Source organism: Myotis yumanensis, unplaced genomic scaffold (genome assembly GCF_028538775.1).
Source record: "Myotis yumanensis isolate MYYU_CA2020_CCGP unplaced genomic scaffold, mMyoYum1.0.hap1 SCAF_3, whole genome shotgun sequence".
Lineage (NCBI taxonomy): Eukaryota > Metazoa > Chordata > Mammalia > Chiroptera > Vespertilionidae > Myotis > Myotis yumanensis.
The window spans coordinates 2,710,440-2,730,155 of record NW_027223754.1 but is presented as its reverse complement, the minus strand read 5'-3'; the positions used below and the strand labels follow the sequence as shown (position 1 = coordinate 2,730,155).

Sequence of the window (19,716 nt, the reverse complement as noted above, 5' to 3'; positions counted from 1 at the left end):
AGAGAATCGGTGATGTGTCAGTCATCCTATGCTATGCACGTCATAGCAACTAAACCAGGGGTGGGAACACGGGGCCCGCTGGTCACATAAGGCCAGAGAAGTCATGTGGTCTGGCCCTGCCAAGACATGAGGGGGGAGTTAACTAAACGTTTGACCAAATACGGCAGGCTAACTTTTAAGTTGATAACTTTGTATGGCCTGCGAATGATGTTATAAATATCCACATGGCCCTTGGCGGAAAAAAGGTTCCCCACCCCTGAATTAAACAAAGAAACAAGTACCGCCCCCCCCCCACCCCCCCCCCCAAAAAAATTGCAGGATATACCCTGTATCAGCCTCCAGAATGTTACTTCTCCAGTCTCAGCACCTCCAGCACTCCCGTTTCCAGGATTTAGAAGCAGTAAGGCCTGACAGAAAAGCTTAGCTTGTGTGGCTTACGTGGTTCCTTTAGCACAGACTTTGCCAAAGGCTGATTTTTACATGTGCTTTTCAGAGGCACATATCTGATACGCCTATATCACTACATCAGTCATTTCATTTGGAAGCAGCACATACACTATTTTAAGGTATTAAAATCTGATGATACTTTTACTCACATTTTTTTCTTGGTGGAGAATTAAGTACATGTAAGCAGTGAAACCCCGTTTTCTTGAGTTTGAAATTGTCAATCGGCGTTGTTCTTGAAACATTCCAAATGCGTAAAACGCCTACTTGAGAATCTAGTCAGGAAAAAGCATCATGTTAACACGTTTACTTGAAATATGAAATGCCCAGATGTAAGAGTAATAACAAAATCTTCAACTTGCAAGATTTTTAGCACTACCAATGGCCTTCTTCAATAATAAGACTGTACAATAACACAGTGAAAGAGATAGCTAACGTGCTATTCAACCTTTACATTTTTGACATGTTTACTATTTTTTTCTGTTCTGGACCCTTCTCTGGGGTGAGAAACTGTCTTCTATGGCACCTCTACCCACAGAGGTCATTGTGACAATCTGATCGCAAAAAGCACCCTACTGAGCCATGTGGTCCAGGAAAGGCAGCCACTGACAACTTCCCACCCACCATTAAACAATCCTCCCTCGTCCGACACATTCATAAGCGGCTCCCTTGCTAAACTGCAGCCAGACAAGGCTGCCCAATAGACCCGAAACCCGGCTAGAAAGCCCCCAGAATTCTACCTTCATCAGCTACTTTGGAAAACAATCTGGCAGGTCCTCAAACGATTCAACATGGACCCAACATGTGACCCAGCAATTGCATCCAATGAACGTACCCACAGAATTAGGAACGCGCCCATACAAAAGCCTGCACCCCAATGCTCATAGCAGCGCTATCCATAACAGCCAAAAACGTAGAAAAAAGCTAAGTGTCTGTCAGCTGATACACAAAAGCTGGCATACCCATGCCCTGGGATATCATTCACCTTTAAAAAGGAATGAGTTACTCACACACCCAACAACACGGATGAAGCTTCAACCCTCTCCAGAGGTCCTCAAACTTTTTAAACAGGGGGGCAGTTCACTGTCCCTCAGACATTCCACACATGCGCACTGCGGGCCTGGGATGAGTCGGCTGCTAAGCAGGACAGGCAGCGGCAGCAAAAACACCCGGCGGGCCGGATAAATGTTTTCGGTGGGCCGCACGTGGCCCGCGGGCCGTAGTTTGAGGACCCCTGCCTATGCTATGTCAAAGAAGCCACATGTTGAGTTATTTCATTTCTATGAAACGTCAGAATCCCCAGAGACAGGAAGCAGATTAGCAGTTTATGTTCGCACACGTGTACACGAGGGGTGGTGGACAGGGGGTAGCGGAGAGTGACTGCTAGTGGTACAGAGGGAATTAACTGAGGGGATGATGGAATGTTCTGGAATTAGATAACTGTAAAGGTTGTACAATTTTCTGAGCATAGAAACCACTAAACTGTATACTTTAAAATGGTGACTTTTATGGTATGTGAGCTTTATCTCAATAATAATAATAATATTAGCTATATAAAAAATTCCCATGTTTATCATTAACGTACCCTATGAAATTAAAGGCAATTAAGATATATAAGGAACTGTCTACTTCCATGTGTAACCGAAGTGCTTAAAGTAGTAAAGAATGTCTTTTTTTAAACCACAGTCTATAGCCAGTACCGTTTCGCCCAGTTTCAGACACACAGCACAGTGGCTGGAAGGACAGGTACTCTACTGAGTGGTCCCCGCTGCCCACCCGCCCACCTGGCTCCATGCCCGCTACCTCCACATCACCGACTGTGTTCTCCACGTTGCGATCGCATCTCTGCATCTCTGTGGCTATTCTGCAACCACCCATGTGACCTGCTCAGTCCCCTCACCTATTTCACCCAGCTCCCCTCTGGCAGCTGTCAGTCTGTTCTCTTTATCTCTGAGTCTGTTCCTATTGTGTTTGTTTTGTTCATTAGATTCCACATAAAAGTGAAATCATATGGTGCTTGTCTTCCTCTGACTGGCTTATTTCACCCAGCATAGTCCTCTCCAGGTACATCCACACTGTCGCAAAGGGTAAGATGTCCTTCCTCTTTATGGCTGAGTAGTGTTCCATTCTCATCCACTCAGCTACCAATGGGCACTTGGGCTGTTTCCAGATCTTGGCTATTGTAAATAATGTGCAAATAATTTCTTTAAAAATGTCGAGAGGATAAAGACTCTCTTTTATTTTACACTAAGCCAATAACAGGATTTACACAGCAGCTGATAGCACTATCACTTCAGGGACCATACTTTCTGAACTTAAGTAAAGAGTAAATAGTAATATTAGTTAATTTCTAATGAGTATTTTAAATTCCCCCTCTTCCCATCCCCATCACTCCTTGACTTTGCTCGCTCTCCTGATTAGGAAGCCATGTGATAGATTCTGGGGCTGCCTCTGCATAGGGCTCACTCCGATCACAATCCCCAGGAAGGCTCGTAGGCCTCCTGTCCAGATAACCTGCTGTTTGAGTCCGTCCTTTAACTCTCGTCCTGCCATTCCTGAAACTGAACTGTTTGTATTTTTACACACACAAACATGAACATGCACACGTGTGCACATACATATCCCAATTTATTACCAGAAACCTGGATAACAAGGTCTTAATTTCATTTGTATTTGTTGTTATGTTAATGACATACAGTACAAATAAAAGTAAACTAGGCATTTATTATAATAAATGATAACATTTGCAGCATTAATAGGTCTTACACAGAAGAAACCAACGAAGGAGTATCATTTCCTGACCGAACTAAAGAACACACGCTCATTTTAAACGTGGGGGGTGGGGGCCCTCACCTCCAGTGATGAACATGCCCGGGGCGCTGGGGACCCAGGCCACGCACTGCACGCAGGCGGCTGCGCTGGGCAAGCTGAAGCTGGTGATGCAGTAGAGCGACTCCGAGTCCACCAGCCGGATCCCGTGATGCAGATTGGCCACCAGGAGGTAATCCGTGGACAGCGGGTCCCACTCCAGGGCCGTGACTGGGTCCTCTTCGTCGGTCCCTTCCAGGGAGTCGGGCCTCAGAACATGTCTCTGACTTTTGTTACCTGTTAAAATGCGAAGAAAATGATTTCAAACGACATTCTCAGAAAAAGGTCAATAATCGGGAGGGTGCTGGCTTTCTCCGCGAAGTCACCGAGGACGTGTGACGGTGGGGAACAGAGCTTGTCCCAGAGACGGAGGTCAGACTGGACTGCTCTGCGTTGGCGACCTCTAGTACCTGGGAAGTCTGCCCTATTTGTTCCTGAAAAACGGTGAGAGAAAGACATGCATACACACGATACTGTCATCAACTACCATGTCACTGAGTGACAAAGCACACAGAGAGGAAAGGGCTTACCAGGAGGAAGAACATCTTGTTGTGATTAAAAGCACAGACTTCGGGTCCAGCCTGACCTAGTTCCACCACGAACGGGCTTCGAGTTCTTGGACAAGACACTTCCTCTCCCTGTGCTTACTGTTTGTCTGTATAGTGAACATAACGATTCCTACCTTGTAGAGTTTTCTTGTTTGTTCTTTTAAGATTAAATGAATTAGTTGCTGAAAGTGCTTAGAACAGTGGCGATATCATGAGCAGCACATCACTATTTACTCTTTGTCATGCATCAGACCATCTGTCATAACCATCGTTCACTCCTGACTCCAGTACAACCAAGGCAGCCAGAAACACAGGGGACAAAACAAGGGGAAGTAAATGAAGCCAAAGCGCGCCCTCGCCGGTCTGGCTCAGTGGACAGAGTGCTGGCCCTCAGACTGAAGGGTCCCAGGTTCGATTCTGGTCAAAGGGCACGTGCCGTGGTTGCAGGCTCCATCCCTAGCCCAGGTCGTGGCTTGTGTGGGAGGCAACCAATCGATGTGTCTCTCTCACATCGATGTTTCTCTCTCTGACTCTGCCCTTCCTTCTACTCTCTAAAAGTCAATGGAAATATATCCTTGGGTGAGGATTAACAACACAACAACAACAAAACCCCACAGAAAAACAAATAAATGAAGCCAAGGCCCATCAAATAATCCTCTCTTCCTTCCAAATTACATACACAACTGGCAACGGGGGGACTACGCTTCTGCAACGCACCCCAGGGGACTCCACTCCACAGACGCTCTCACTCTCCAAGCACAGCAGTGAAATGACTACACTGAGAGGCGACAGCCCAGTTGTCCCTGTGTGCTCTACACGTTAAGATAATATTTTTTTAATTTAAAAAATAACACAACTGGAAGATACCATAGCTCTGTCATCAGCGCGTACGGTTCTCCCACCTTTCAGGTTATCAAAGCAGAGAAAAGCGATTCCCGTGGGTCTGCCAGGTATTATGAAATGAACTGAAAACCTTACAGCTGGCCCTGACCAGTTTGGCTCAGTGGATAGAGTGTCGGCCTGTGGATTGAAAGGTCCCAGGTTCGATTCCGATCAAGGGCATGTACCTTGGTTGCAGGCACATCCCCAGTAAGAGGTGTGCAGGAGGCAGCTGGTCAATGTTTCTCTCTCATCGATGTTTCTAACTTTCTATCCCTCACCCTTCCTCTCTGTAAAAAATCAATAAAAATATATATTTTTTTAAAAAACACCTCACAGCTTCTGCCTTGACATTAACTTCATCAGAATATGATATTATATAAACACAATGTGGATCTTAAACAGGTATTGTTTTAGTCAGAATTTGTGCATATATAGTCACAGAAAGTGCACGACAGTTTTTTTTGTTTTTTTTTTGGATTTGTTAAATTTTCACAATGACCATCAAGGAAAATTTGTTTGCTTCTTCTTTCCCCAAACAAACATCATCTTAAATTTCTATTTTATGTAACAATAATGAATATTAATAAGGTGGGTCATTACAAGGCCAAAAGAGGCAGAAAAATGATTTATTAACCTAGGTCAGGGGTGGGCAACCTTTCTGTGAGTGCGTGCCAAAACCAGCAAAATCTCTGGCTCAAAATTCTTCTGCGTGCCAACCCTAATTTTTTGAGAACATGTTACGCCTACTTGATATTTCTTAAGGTGTACGTATGTGAAGAACCTTGAAGAAATAATGAAATTCATTCGAGCGACAAAAACACAGTATATATGATGATGAAAAATACATTTACTTTTTAATGTATACATGTACACTGATAGTCCGACAGAAAACTTTATGGCTGCATTTGATATTATCAGTGGGACATTTGCTGCTGCATCACTGATGACAGAGATTTTACATCAGGTTTATATTTCGTGACCTTCAGAGATATGCCCGAGCTACTACTTTCATCTGTCGGGCTACTCCTATTATGAGACTTAACAAAATTCATCACTGAGAACAAAGATTCACAAGCGTATGTGGATGAAACCAAAACACTGGTCGGATCTAGGAAGGCAGGGAGAGTTAAGGCAGAGGCATAGAAATTGCTCTTCCCCTCTCTCGTCAATCCATGTCTATGGTCTTTAAGATAACTTGTTATGTAAAAATATTTATTTATCTAAGATGCACCTACACTGAATTTATCTGAAAAATTAAAAAGTTGATATTAAGAAAAAAATATTAAATGGAAGATTATGAGAGAGGGTTTCGCATGCCAGCAAAAGTTACTGGTGTGCCATGTTTGGCACACGTGCCAGGGGTTGCCCACCCCTGACCTAGGTTGTACTTTACTAATTTTTAGGTATTTGCATGTGCCACTTAACATCTATGACTCATTAAAAATATTCCAGGATATAAAAAAATAATAGCAACAAAAAAATGATAAAATTTACAATGAAAGTGTTAGAATATCTAAATCTTGTTGCTACAAAGCCCCATCTTACAGTCAAAATGATGAGTTATAGTCACTATTTTCTGTTCTATCAGGTATCAACATTTTTATTATAAAAGATAGAAAAATGAATCTATAAATGTAAAGCCAGTCATTAGAATAACCGCTGATAATATTCTAGTTTGCATTATTTATTTTGCTATTACTTGTGTTCTATTTTTTTATACAAATATCAGGCCCCTTGTGTTGTCAGGTGAGGACAGACGCATGTGATAAATTGGGAAGATGAGGTTGACAATTTCTGTATGAGAGACAAAACCTGGGGCAAGGGAAAATTATGGTTGAAAAATAAAATAATGAGGATGATGCATAATCCAAAGAGCTGCTGAAATTTTGATTGTGAGATGTGGTGGCTAAAGCCAAGAGGAAAGCAATCATGAAAGGTGGCACAATAGGATAAAAATAAAACAAGATGACAAACAAAAAAAATGTACTGACGAGAAGCACAGCGTTTCCTAGAACTGACACCAGAAATAAATGCCGCTCCCCTGAGCAATTCCAAACGGGGACACGGTGTCGCACGAGGACAAGGTCACCAACAACATGTCTAAGGTGAAACAATGCAAACTTGATTAATGCCCTCCTAGGGGTAACAGCAGAGTCAAGTCAATTAAAACAGCTCTGTGATGAAGATAAGAACATTCTCTGGTGAGCTGGCTTTGTCTAAGAATATAACTGGAAATAGGTAAAGCAGTGGTTTCCCAACATTTTTGGCCCTGGAACCCTCTATGCATATAAGGATTTTTACATGAAAATACAGATAATACAGAACAGAGTGGTGCTTTTCGTCTGACTGAGTCTCCTGGATCCCTTCTCCCCTCCACCCAACACACACTCAGATATACAAACATACTCATAACCCCAATTTTGAAATCACGGATCTAAAATAATGGGTGAACTGCCTCATTGTGGGCAGTCCTCCATGAATATTTCCCTTTTCTTCTTCTTCTTCCAAGATAGATAAACTGGACAGCAGTCACCTGCAGGAGCCTGGAGGACGGAAATTCTATCTTGTCAGGTGGAGACTAGACCCCTATGGGGCGGGAAGTCAGTAACAAGGTGAGGGTGGCCGCTCCTCGGGGGAAAAGTAAGCAGCTGCGTGCTACAGTATAACGCCACAGCTCCAAGGTTTCAAACTCACAGCAGAGGGTCTTGTCTGAATCAAAAAGCAGCATTTTCTTCTAGACCCATTTGCTCTTGTCTACACAAAAGGGGAAGGCATGGCCAGATGACACCTTCCCTAATGGTGCGTGCGTGACTTCTTAAAAGCCTTGGGGCGTCACTGAGAGCAAGAAGGCCATATTGGGTTCTCAGTGGTGGAACTGTGTCCCTTCAGAGGAGGTGGAGGATCTGTGACGTTGTTGAGCATGTGACTTGGTTTGAAAACAGGAGCCCCCAGCCACAGAGACGCCGGGTGCTGACAGCACGCTGCTCAGATGCCAGCAGGACTCTGTGATGAGCGGGGAGCCATTCAGGGAAGTTTTCAATAGACATTTTATTGTTTAAATTTTAAAAATAAACAAAATTTTCAGACCCTTTCCTTCAGCCGGAGTGATGAACTAATGGGGTCTACAGAGTTGTTTTTCCTTCCGCCCCAGGACCAAAGACCCGGCTGAGGACCTGGGGCGTCTGAATGGCATTTTACACGCAGGTGGGCGAGTAATTTTGAGTGGTAAGTCATCAAGGATTCCAGCTCCATGTCCTTACCCCCTCAGACCGCTTTCTTAGGAAGTGTGCAGAATCAGAGAATTGACTTAAAAAGTAAAACTATGGGACACATGCCTGATCCGGGGCACATCAGTCAAATCTGCATGGCTGGGTTGAAGGTACGACAAGGCCTGAGCTGTAAACTAGCTTCCAAAGATTATTTGGAATCGGTAAGATGCTGGGTAATATTTGCACAGCTATTACTTAAAAATCAAAATTCTGTTACCTTTGGCTTTCTGCCGTGTAAATAAGATGTCACACAAGCGAAGGAAAAGAAAATGGGGGAGCTCTAAGAACATCCTCACCTGATTGGAAAATCGATAGACTCCCATCCATGTGACCAAACACGACTTTGCCCTTCTTCTGGGGGTGCCACCTGAAGGTGCAGATGTCGGACATGAAGCTGTGAGCGTCTCGGTGCACGGTCACGCCGCTGTCCGGCCCCGAGATGGTCCAGATGAGCAGCGGGCCCCTGCGGGGAGCAAAGGCCACGGCCTCGCCCGCGTGCCAGCACCAGCTAAGGGAGGCGGGCGTCCCTGGAACAGAGGAGATGTGGTCACAGCAGAGAGTTCCGGCGAGAGCTGCCATCCAGCAGCGTCCGCTTTGTGAGTTCTACAACACGGAGAAGAGTGTGTTCATTACTTACAAACACATGACCTTCTGACTTGGGAACTGGATTTTAAACTAATCCCCGAGACCCCTGGGAACGTACACAGGGTAGTTCGTCAGTGAAAGGAACAGTACCTAGTTAGGCTTAAACTACTAACACGATTACACGCTTCCTATTTAAAGAAGGGTATAGAGTTCTTTCTTTTAGGACACTGTTTGCTTATTAGAGCAATTAATTTTGACCGAGTTCTTGTGTGTGAGACCTGATCTAGGCAGTCCCTATACAAGTTAGTATGGGTTACAATTCCTGCTTTAAAGGATCTTAAGTAAAAATTGGGAAGATAAGGATGAAATGTATGAAAAGTTAGATGTTGCTGTCAAGGATTTAATAACAATGAAGTTAATGCTACAATCTCCGTCTTATCAGGAGTTTAGAATCAAACCTTAGCCTTCCCTCAGGTGAACTAAACAAGTCACTTCCCGTCAGAACCTCTGTCTCCTCATCCGCACACTGGCCACAACCACAACCATCTGACCACTTACTTCACATGAACATCGAGAAAAGAAAATACAACAATGAATGGAAAAGCCCCCTTAAACTGTAAGACAAAATAGGACAGTTCATTGTAAATCCCCCCACTGTCATCACAATCAAACAGATCCTAAATGAAATAAGGGTTACGGTGAATTCATGACTCAAGACAGGGATGGGACTCTTTCAGCAGGTACACTGATCAATGGCATCAGAATCGCCCAACTGAAGATGGGCAGCGGATGATGGGGAATGAGGGCCTGGGAATCGATTTTAACAGGGTTTGTGAGCCACTGGGCTACTGTTCCCAAAGGAAATGGGGTTTAGATTATACCCTGGAGGAGCCATAGAGTTTAAATATATGAGATGAGCGCTATTTCCCAGGAAGAGAAAATGATGTAAACAAAGACACAGAGTCCAAAGTTGTTTACTGACCGGAAAATCAATTCGTGCCTATAATGAGCCAGGAGGCAGACACTAGAATCTTATGCCTAGTGCAGGGCCTGACATACAAGGGGAACTCCACTAGTTGTATTAAATGAATGAATACATGAATATATAAATGAGGTCAATTAAAAAGACGATGTGGTTTTAAGGTACATTAACAGACGTAGAATTTCCCCAATAAGGGATGAGACACACTGTGTGACCAAACCACCACAGAACACTTGAGAAACCATGAGAATTCTGGCTCTCTGAACGGCTATTTCCAGAAGGGCAGCAAGGAAGAAAGGGGGCAAGAACCAATGTCATAGCCTTACAACAGAGACCCCTACCACAGTGGCCTGCTGTATGCAAGTGCTTCTAAGAGCCCTACCAATACTCACTCACTTGATTCTCCCAACGAGATTCTGAGATAAGTAGGACACATAATTATCCACCATTAAAGGCTTTCTTTTCTGACAGCATATTGTGACATTTTTCAAGTGGGTGACAATTTTAACATTTTAAAATTAAACAAATACATTTCCTTTAAATTAATTTTTTGATTATTGGGGAAAAGTAATGATGAAGTAAAAACTACAGTTGCAGGTTCAAGTTCAACTGCTAGATGGGGAAGTTCTAATATTGACTGAAAAACTGACAATGCAAACTTCTACTTTGCTTACCCTGGATTCTGGAAAGGAAGAAAAATAAAGTCTAAGTCATTTCAAGGGGACTATTTAAAATGAAAGTGACCAAAAATATTCACAATAACTCTTTGAAAATAAAATATCAAAGTTTTCCATCTTCACATTAAGGAGGTATTTGGAAACAGCATGAGGAACTTATTGATAAGTCTTTGAAAACTTCGGAGGAAAAGGTATGCACACTTGATTTAAATTGTTACCAAAATTATTTAACCATTCTGCCAACATGAATGCAAAGTTTTTTGTGTGTGGATTCAGTGGCAAAGGAAGCCGTGGTCCACACAGCTGGTGAATGAAAAACCTTTCCCTCCAGGAATGGGGGTGATGCAGCCGTTGTCTGATGACAGAGCAGGGGATAGACTGGGTGTATCTGGCTTCTCTTACTGATGTTGATGTACTACAACAACGCACGGTCTCAGCTGTACTTTAGCTTAACATTTAGATGGCATGGTCTCATGTAGACTTTGTGTGACAGCTTCATGAGAACAATGACACTGTGTGATATTTTTAGTTTATGTCACATAAAACACAGACAGAATTTTAAGGAGTATTTATTGTGCTACTTAAAATAAATTTCGCACAAAGCTAGGTTTAAAGTATTAAGGAAATGCACGGTTTGTTAATATAAACAATACTGGAAAATTTATAGGGTTTGTGGTTGTTGGAGAAACACATAGGACTAGAAAAACATGAAAAATCTTGATGGAGGCTATCGATGGCTTTTATAATTTTTTAAAATCCTCACCCGAGCGTATGTTTTTATTGATTTTCAGAGAGGAAAGGACAGAGAGAGAGGACCATCAGCTGGTTGCTCCATGGGCGCCCCGACAGGGATTGAACCCCCAACTGAAGCGTGTGCCCCACTTCCTTTTGGTGCATGGGAGACTCCGCCCACTGAGTCACCGGCAGCCTCCATGGCTTTTATTTTTTTATTTTATTTTTATTTTATTTTATTTTATTTTTTGGCTCCATGGCTTTTATACATCACAAAGCTTGTACCAAAAGTAATCTGGCTTCTCTTACTGATGTATGGAAAGCCTTAAGGAAAAGTTTTACTTGCATTAATGGAAGCTCACTGGATATTTAAAAATATCTGCTCACAGATTACAGCAAATTACTAATACTGAAGTTCACTGGTTGCGGCAAGTAAAAATAGTAAGTAGGATGTATGAAACTGGAAATAAGACTTACATTTTTCTAGTTGAAAAATGAACCTTGTTTGACAAGTATTTTTAAGGTGAGATTTATATAACAAAATTGGTATATTTTACCAGTATTTTCAACATTCCTAATGATCTAAATTTGAAAGACAAGGAAAAAGCAATAAACAAAATACGTTGAACATATCCAAAGACTCCCTCCAACACGCATTATTATTGTTTTGGAAGCAAGACTGAAATATCATGGCCTATGGATTCTCAACGTTGTCACTACACACTGAGAAGAATATGATAAAGAATCTTTAAGCAAAATAAAGTCAGCGACATTGTCACTTCTCCATGTTCTCCCTCACAGTTATCATCAGAATTTTTTAGAGAAGAAGCTAAATGTGGAAAATGTACCCAGCAGTAGCTTCCAAGTTCATAATCACTAACTGAGCTACACTCGGTGCTCAGAAAGAGGTTGCATATTGTGATATTGAATGCAGAAACAGGATGACTAACTTCACCGTGATTGCAGGGTCTGATTCTAGGAGGAGGAGCAGTGTAGTGATAGTATTCGCTTCACTAAGACCCACTGGTGTGAACCAGGGCTTTCCACCTTGATCTGGAGGAAAGAAACCCATTCAATAGGGCACTAAAGATGCGTGCATATTGTCCTCCTGGGTTTCAGATTGGAATAGAGCAATGAATAGGCAAGGCCAATTGTCCCCTTAAGAAAATCTTATCTAACTGTTATTTTTATATTTACAGGGTGGGGCAAAAGTAGGTTAACATTGTGAGTATATGAAACAGAGTTTATTATTATTCATTAACTAGAGGCCTGGTGCACGAAATTTGTGCACTGGGGGGTGGGGGGGGGGGTGGTGTTCCCTAAGCCCGGCCTGCATCCTCTTGCAGTCCAGGACCCCTCGCACCTTCCTGCTTGGCTCGCTGTTCCTTAGCGCTGCCATGGAGGCCGGAGAGGCTCCCACCACTGCTGCTGCGCCTGCCTGCCAGCCATCAGCCCGGCTTCTGGCTGAGTGGCGGTCCCCCTGTAGGAGCGCACTGACCACCAGAGGGCAGCTCCTGTGTTGAGTGTCTTCCCCCTGATGGTCAGCGCACATCATAGCGACTGGTCATTCCGCCATAGAGTATTGTATTATTTTAGGTACGAACAACTGTAAACTACTTTTGCCACACCCTGAGTTTTGAAAATGTTTGTGTTTTATTTAAATACTAACAAAATGATTTGGTATTTACTGTTTCTGATTGTTCGGTGTACTGAGTGTACTTTTTCATGGAATCCTGTTTCCGTTTGGCACACACGCACACACACATCATGAGCCAGGACGTGCACTGTATTTCTTGTGCAGGTTATCAGGAGAGAGCTGGGCTACTTGAAAACCTGAGCTAAAGGAAATAAAATATTCTGTTCATCGAAATACAAATGTTTCATTCCATCAAACACATCCCCGTTCCAAAGATACCTTTTGTATTGTTGAGTTTAGCAATGACTTTTTGTTCTGCCACATTCCAAATGATCACTAAGTCATCGGAACTGCCACTTGCAAAGAGATCAGGGTTATGTGGACACCAAGAGATAGCTGTGATAGTTTTCTTATGTTCAGACATAATTGCGTGGAGTTTAAATTCATTATAACGGTGATCCAACTAAAAAAAATACATAAATAAAACATTTCAGTGCTTCTTTTTAGATTGTACACTTCCCATTAATCACATTCCCACAAGCTACCTCGATGAACATTAGCATACCTCTAATAACAAAATATGAACACATTTCAAGCCTTGGTCTACTGTCAGGTATATCTGATCAGTTGACAGAAACTATTTTGAAAAAATATGAGAGAATTGAAATGAAACGTATCGATTTTAAAAACAAGTAAAAATAAATGATGTACATTTTAAATACACATAATTTAATTTTTTATCATATTTTTATAGCTAAATCTATTTATGAGGAAAACACTCTTCATCTCAAAATATTTTTACTGCAATGTTTCACTTACATTTGAATAAAAACATTTAGGTTAAATAAACCAACTCTCATTATTACATTAGTAAGATGCCCAAGGTCTGCCAAGCAATGACCCTATTGTATATCCTTGCTTTCTGGATGGGGCATTATACTGTGTTCTTATATGTAAGTGGGAAAAAGGAATTGCCTCATTTTCCCATTTCCTTTCGTAAATGTGCCATTCATTAGTGAGCCAATTGACCTCTTTATCATTGTTAACATATTTGGGATTATATTATGTCATTTTATTGTTTCGTCCTTTAACATGCAATGAACTTTTCACATTGTTATTCAGGGTTTTACTAGTCATTGTTATGTTAGTGACTTATTATCCCAATCTCTGTTTAACCATGCAGTCACAGTAAATCCTGACTGCTAACATGACCCTGAACACCCTCCCTCAGGAGCCTCTGCTATTGGCCAGTATCATCTGGCTTCATTTTCTTCCTAGTCCACTCTGACCTCATTTCTCCACTATGGCCAAAACATTCCTGCTGGAGGGCCTGTGCCTGCAGTCCCCTGGGCCAATGATGCCTTCCCCTCATTTGTCCACAGGTGTTCCTTCCCCTGTCCAAGTCCCAGTTCAAAACACCTCTTCAGAGACCTGTTTTCTGACCAAGGTATCAAAATAACTTCATGCCCCTTCCCAGAAACTGTCCCATGACTTTCTTTAACCTTTAAAATTGATATGTAATACACATTTAACATTATATTCGCTTCAGGTATACAATATGCTGATCTGACATCTGTATACATTGAGCTTGCTGCCGTCTTCCGTATGGGGGATGGAAGTGGAGAACTGTGAGTTCTATGGGAGCTGCATTTTTTACTGACTCGTTCCCCTTATTCATGCATTCACTGGTTGATTCATGTATGTGCCCTGACTGGGGACTGAACCCTGAACCCTGGTGTTTCAGACGAAGCTCCAACCAGCTGAGCCGATCGGCCTGGGCCTCCAGTGGCATGCTGATATTGCCACACACTCCAGAAATGAACTCTACTCTACAAAACCTTACTCGCTACTGTGGGAAACTCATTCCTGTCTAGATTAACACTACTATCCAACATTTTCAATAGACGACAACACTATTAGCAATTAAAAGGAATTTTACTTCAGAATAAAGCAACATTTTTTTTCACGTTTAACTGAAATGAGTTGGTGTTTCAAGATTTAAAAAAATCATTTAGAAAACGTTTAGTGAGTATCTGCTGAATGCCAGAGTGCACGATAACGTGAGAACTGAACGATGGGGGAGACAGTCATTGCTTAAATGGTCATCGCACCTGATGAAAGGAAAAGTTGGGGAGAGGCGGGATTGTTTACCTGGTAGACGTAGATGGCCAGGGTGGCGCAGTAGGCAAACCTGTCCCCGCTGGCAGCGCACACGTCCTTGTTCCAGGGCTGACACCCGGCGGCCAGCAGCCCCACCTGCCTCACCCGGGACATGCTGGCCTTGGAAACAAATGGGGAGGAAGGTCGGTTACTGTCATCCCGAAACAAACTTACTCCTCATTGTCTATAACTGTCTTCCTCAATCCTTATCTCTGTCCCTGAACAAATGTTCTATGATTGCCGTCAATCTCAATGTAATGTTTCAGAGAACAGGAGTTTAAATCCGCAAATGTCTATGGACATCAAGGCAGGCCATGTAAATTAGGGAAGCAGGAGACTGTAAAGTGCTGAGTGACAGGGGGCACTGGGCCAAGGGCTGGGAAGTGCAGGGGAGTGATGGGGTCTTGGGTGGAGCAGAGGGCGCACAGCCTGCCTGCAGGGCTCCGAGGCCCCTGGGGGAGGCCCTGCCTGGTGCCAGACGCATGGGGCTTCCCAGACAGAAATATATAGATATTTTGTGTACATTTTTATTGATTTCAGAGAGGAAGGGAGAGGGAGAGAGAGAGAAACATCAATGATGAGAGAGAATCATGGATCGGCCGCCTCCTGCACGCCCCCTACTGGGGATGGAGCCCACAGCCTGGACATGTGCCCTGACCTGGAATTAAACTGTGACCTCCTGGTTCATAGATCAGCGTTCAACCACTGAGCCATGCTGGCTTGGCAGAAATATACAGATTTTTATGTAAAATAAAAATACATTTTTATGTAAAATGTACAAATTGCCAAATGTAAAAAGGGGCAATTCATTCAAGGCATCAAATTCAAATGTAAAACAATGAGGCAATATCCGGAGGAATCGGGCATTTGTCATAGAACTTCAACATTTTTACATGGGTTCTATATTCTTACAAAAACGACTTGAGTTACACAGGGAGATCTACAAGCTGAATTGTAATGTTGTTCATTGCGAAGAGGGGCCGACGGAAGCTGAGACCGCTGACTATAAACTGTGTATGTGGCAACACTGGGATCCTGTGTCTGTCTGTCTGTGGCTCCAGGTGCGGGGGCAGCAGTGTGTCCTGTGACCTCACTTCTCTCATGGATCTGAGAAGAGTTGTCCATTTTCTGTTCCTTCAGGTTTTATTGTTTCAGATCCAACTGAGGACGTCTAAGCTCCTTACTTGCCTGACTAGAAACTAGAAGTCCCTTAGCTCCATTTTTGTGTTAAAAACAAGTAAATTACTCTGAAATCCATGCCAATATATATTTTTTAAAATATATTTTATTGATTTTTTACAGAGAGGAAGGGAGAGGGATAGAGAGTTAGAAACATCGATGATAAAAAAAAAAAAAAAAAGAAACATCGATGAGAGAGAAACATTGATCAGCTGCCTCCTGCATACCATCCACTGGGTATGTGCCTGCAACCCAGGTACATGTCCTTGACGGGAATTGAACCTGGGACCCTTGAGTCTGCAGACTGACGCTCTATCCACTGAGCCAAACCGGTTAGGGCAATGCCAATATATTTTTACTTTAACTATTAGTTTATCCTGATTTGCTACTTTTTAATTTTCATGTTTAGATAATATAAACATTTCAATTTTGTCATATAATTTGTATGCCCTTTAAATCCTGGGGTCCACCAACTTATGTCCTTCCTAAACTCAGAGTTGAATAACTCGTCCACACCAGCCATGAAAATACTACACAGGACAAAACAAAATGGCATTTTATTTTAAAAATCTAACATTTTGAGTGAAATATTTAAAAATGATTTATTATTAAATATGAATACTATGATATTTATAAATCTGAGCTATGTATTTAATCTGGTAATGTTTGAAACTTCCAGATTATTTTTCAACAGTTTTATTATAAGATACTAGTATATTTGGCACATAATACTATATAGCCTTTATGAAGTGATGCCTAGAGTTTCTGAGGAGATAAAGCTTCTGTCATCTTTGTGGTCAGCATGGGTTGGTCCAGGGCGAATGGATCCGCATTCCTGGAAGCAGACCTGCTCAGCTGTGGTCCATTTCGTAACATGCATCTGCATTGTAAATGCGAATCCTGTAGGATGTCACATATCTGGGCAAGTGAGTGGACTTAGAATTAGGTGGCAGGTAACTGTGTGCTTCAGATAAATATTGTATCCTTGTTTGTCTTTCTTCTATAATATGCTTCATTTTTCATTTGAACTTAAGGAATCCCACGTCTATTCTAAAGGTTTGTTGCTTCAGAACATATCATCCTTCTGGCCCAGGAACAATGCGTGCGCTTTACAGATGAGGCACCAGGCAGTGCAGCTCACGGCTGACGCAGACGGAGACAGGCTCTGGGAGGGAGAATGCCTGAGCTTCCTGCACCGCGTGCACGTGCCGGTGTCAGTAGCCTGGCAACCACAGCCCTGCAGAGGGAAGGTGTTTATTTTTCCACCCTGAGTACAATTTTAGTTTCAAACACACACACACACACACACACACACACACACACACACTCATACATCCACTCACACACTCACTCACACATCCATACATACACACCAGCACACACACTCACATACATTCACACACACACACACTCACACACTCACACATCCACTCACACACACACTCACACATCCATTCATACACACCTTCACACGCACTCACATACATTCACACACACACTCACACACATTCACACACATATACTCACACACTCACACACATACACACTCACACCTTCACACACACACACTCACACATCCACTCACACACACCTTCACACACACTCACATACACACACACACACAACACTCACACACACTCAGACACATATTCACACACACACTCACATACTGACACACACAACACTCACACACACACTTTCACACAGTCACATACTCTCACACACACTCTCACACACACATACACTGTAACTGCAGTGAAGATGCTTTGCACAGTAAGTGTACGAAATACGACGAAAGTGATGAGTATATTGTCATTACATTTATATACTACTAGAGGCCTGGTGCATGAAATTCAGCCCAGCCTGCACCCTCTCAAAATCCGGGACCCCTCTCACAATCTGGGACCACTGGCCCCTAACTGCTCACCTGCCTGCCTGATCGCCCCTAACCCCTCTGCCTCCCTGATCGCCCCTAACCACTCGCCTGCCTGATTGCCACTAACCTCCTCTGCCTGCCTGATCACCCCTAACCACCTCTGCCTGTCTGATCGCCCCTAACCACTCTGCCTGACTCCCTGATTGCCCCTAACTGCTCGCCTGCTTGCCTGATCGCCCCTAACCACTCACTGGGGGGCTGCCAGCTGGGGTGAGGGGCCGTGGTCATTCTGGTCTCTGGTCGTACTGCCATTTTGGTTGCTGAGCTTATATTATATAGGATGAGAGCTTACTTTTGAAAATGCAAGAGTATTATGAAATGAAATGATCACAATAAAATTTAAAATACAGCTATATAGTTGTAACCCTGACAAAAATTAAATTTTACACCTAAGTTAAAATCAAGTTTATATATGTGTCTGTGAGACTGTAGAAGTATGTACATATGCCATAAACAAGAATTCCATCAATGTGTAAAAGGCCAATTTGGTGCTCTAAAGATCAAACTCACACCTGTATGCGAGTTTTCAAACATTACATATCTCCATTACAATTTTTAACTCAAAAATCCATCTTGTGAATATTTAAAACATAACATACTGACAAAGTCTGCTATGCTGAATGCTGATTATCTACACTAATAAAAGAGAAAGATGCAAATTGACCATACCTTCGCGACACCCAACAGCCAATCAGGAGTATGCAAATTAACCCAATAAAGATGGCGGGTTATTTTGCATACGCGGCCGAGTGTGGGGTGGGATGCTTACGTCGTTGCCATGGTGACGACGCAGGTGTTCCGCACCGCCCCAGCTGCCGCTCCAGGCCTCTGGGCAGTGTGGGAAGGTGGAAAGGCAGCTCCAAGCTGGAGCGAAGGCAGAAAGGCGGCTCTTTGCCAGAGCGAAGAGGAAAGGCACTCTGGCCCGAGCGAAGGCGGTGCCAGCAGACAGGAGAAGGAAGGCCCATTCTCGCACGAATCTTCGTGCATCGGGCCTCTAGTATAGGGTATAAATGCACATACACATCACCTGAAAAGTAACAGGCTGGATTTTTGGAGAACATAAAAGTCAATACTCATGTGCCCATTTTCATTATTCAGGGTAGAATCTTTCTTCCTCATCTAAACCTGTGTAAGAGCTGATCGAAACCTGAGCCAGAAGAAGCTCACGCTCATGAAGACAATATGGTAATTTTAGGGTCACACTATGCCTACAACAGCTACTATTATGGAATGTCTCAGAACCAGGAACTCATCTATAAAGGCCAGGGGTGTCAGCAAAGGGCAGACTGGAGCAGAGGGTGGGAGGAGGGACTGGAATCCTCACACTCTCCATGAGCTGCCCCAGAGGCACTGTAAGGGAAAGCATGATTTTAGTAAAAAGCATTTTTTTCTTGGCCTCAGACACCCTTTTCCCCAAAGTAGATGACCATCCGTGTCCCTTCCCAATGAGGAAATATGGACGGCACTGGAAACTAAGCCTTTTGTTCCAACATCAGAAATGCACTTACTACATTTAAAACACATGGACATAATACATAATAAAGAATGCTGACATTGCAGAGTGTGTGTGTATGTGTGTGCGTGCGCGTGTGTCCAGGGGGATTGGAGTGCTGTTATTTTAAACTCATAAGCTGAAACATTTTATCATTTACGGGTAGGACTAGAATTCTCGAGCTCACTCCTGCAGAATGCTCAGGATTCACAGTATGAGGGATTTTCTCCAGAGTCAGGTATTAACTGGCTCCAGGACCGTTTACCAATTTGGTTCACAGCTGAAGAAAAAAATTCTAAAAAGTAGGCAAGACGCTTTAAACTGCT

At 43.0% G+C, this 19,716-nt stretch overlaps 1 protein-coding gene across 3 annotated transcripts in view; it reads right to left on the bottom strand.

Moving 5' to 3' along the window:
* The window catches only part of WDR17 (WD repeat domain 17), an 84,908-nt gene that overhangs the window by 46,881 nt on the left and 18,311 nt on the right, over positions 1–19,716 (bottom strand). For all 3 annotated transcript variants that reach the window (XM_070408121.1, XM_070408119.1, XM_070408120.1), the window contains 5 exons: positions 14,775–14,903; positions 12,903–13,086; positions 8,308–8,538; positions 3,298–3,549; positions 597–719 (listed from right to left, as the gene is read on the bottom strand). In XM_070408121.1, the coding sequence (XP_070264222.1) occupies positions 597–719; positions 3,298–3,549; positions 8,308–8,538; positions 12,903–13,086; positions 14,775–14,897 (913 nt within the window). In that variant the 5' untranslated portion in view covers positions 14,898–14,903. The remainder of the gene's footprint in view (positions 1–596; positions 720–3,297; positions 3,550–8,307; positions 8,539–12,902; positions 13,087–14,774; positions 14,904–19,716) is intronic.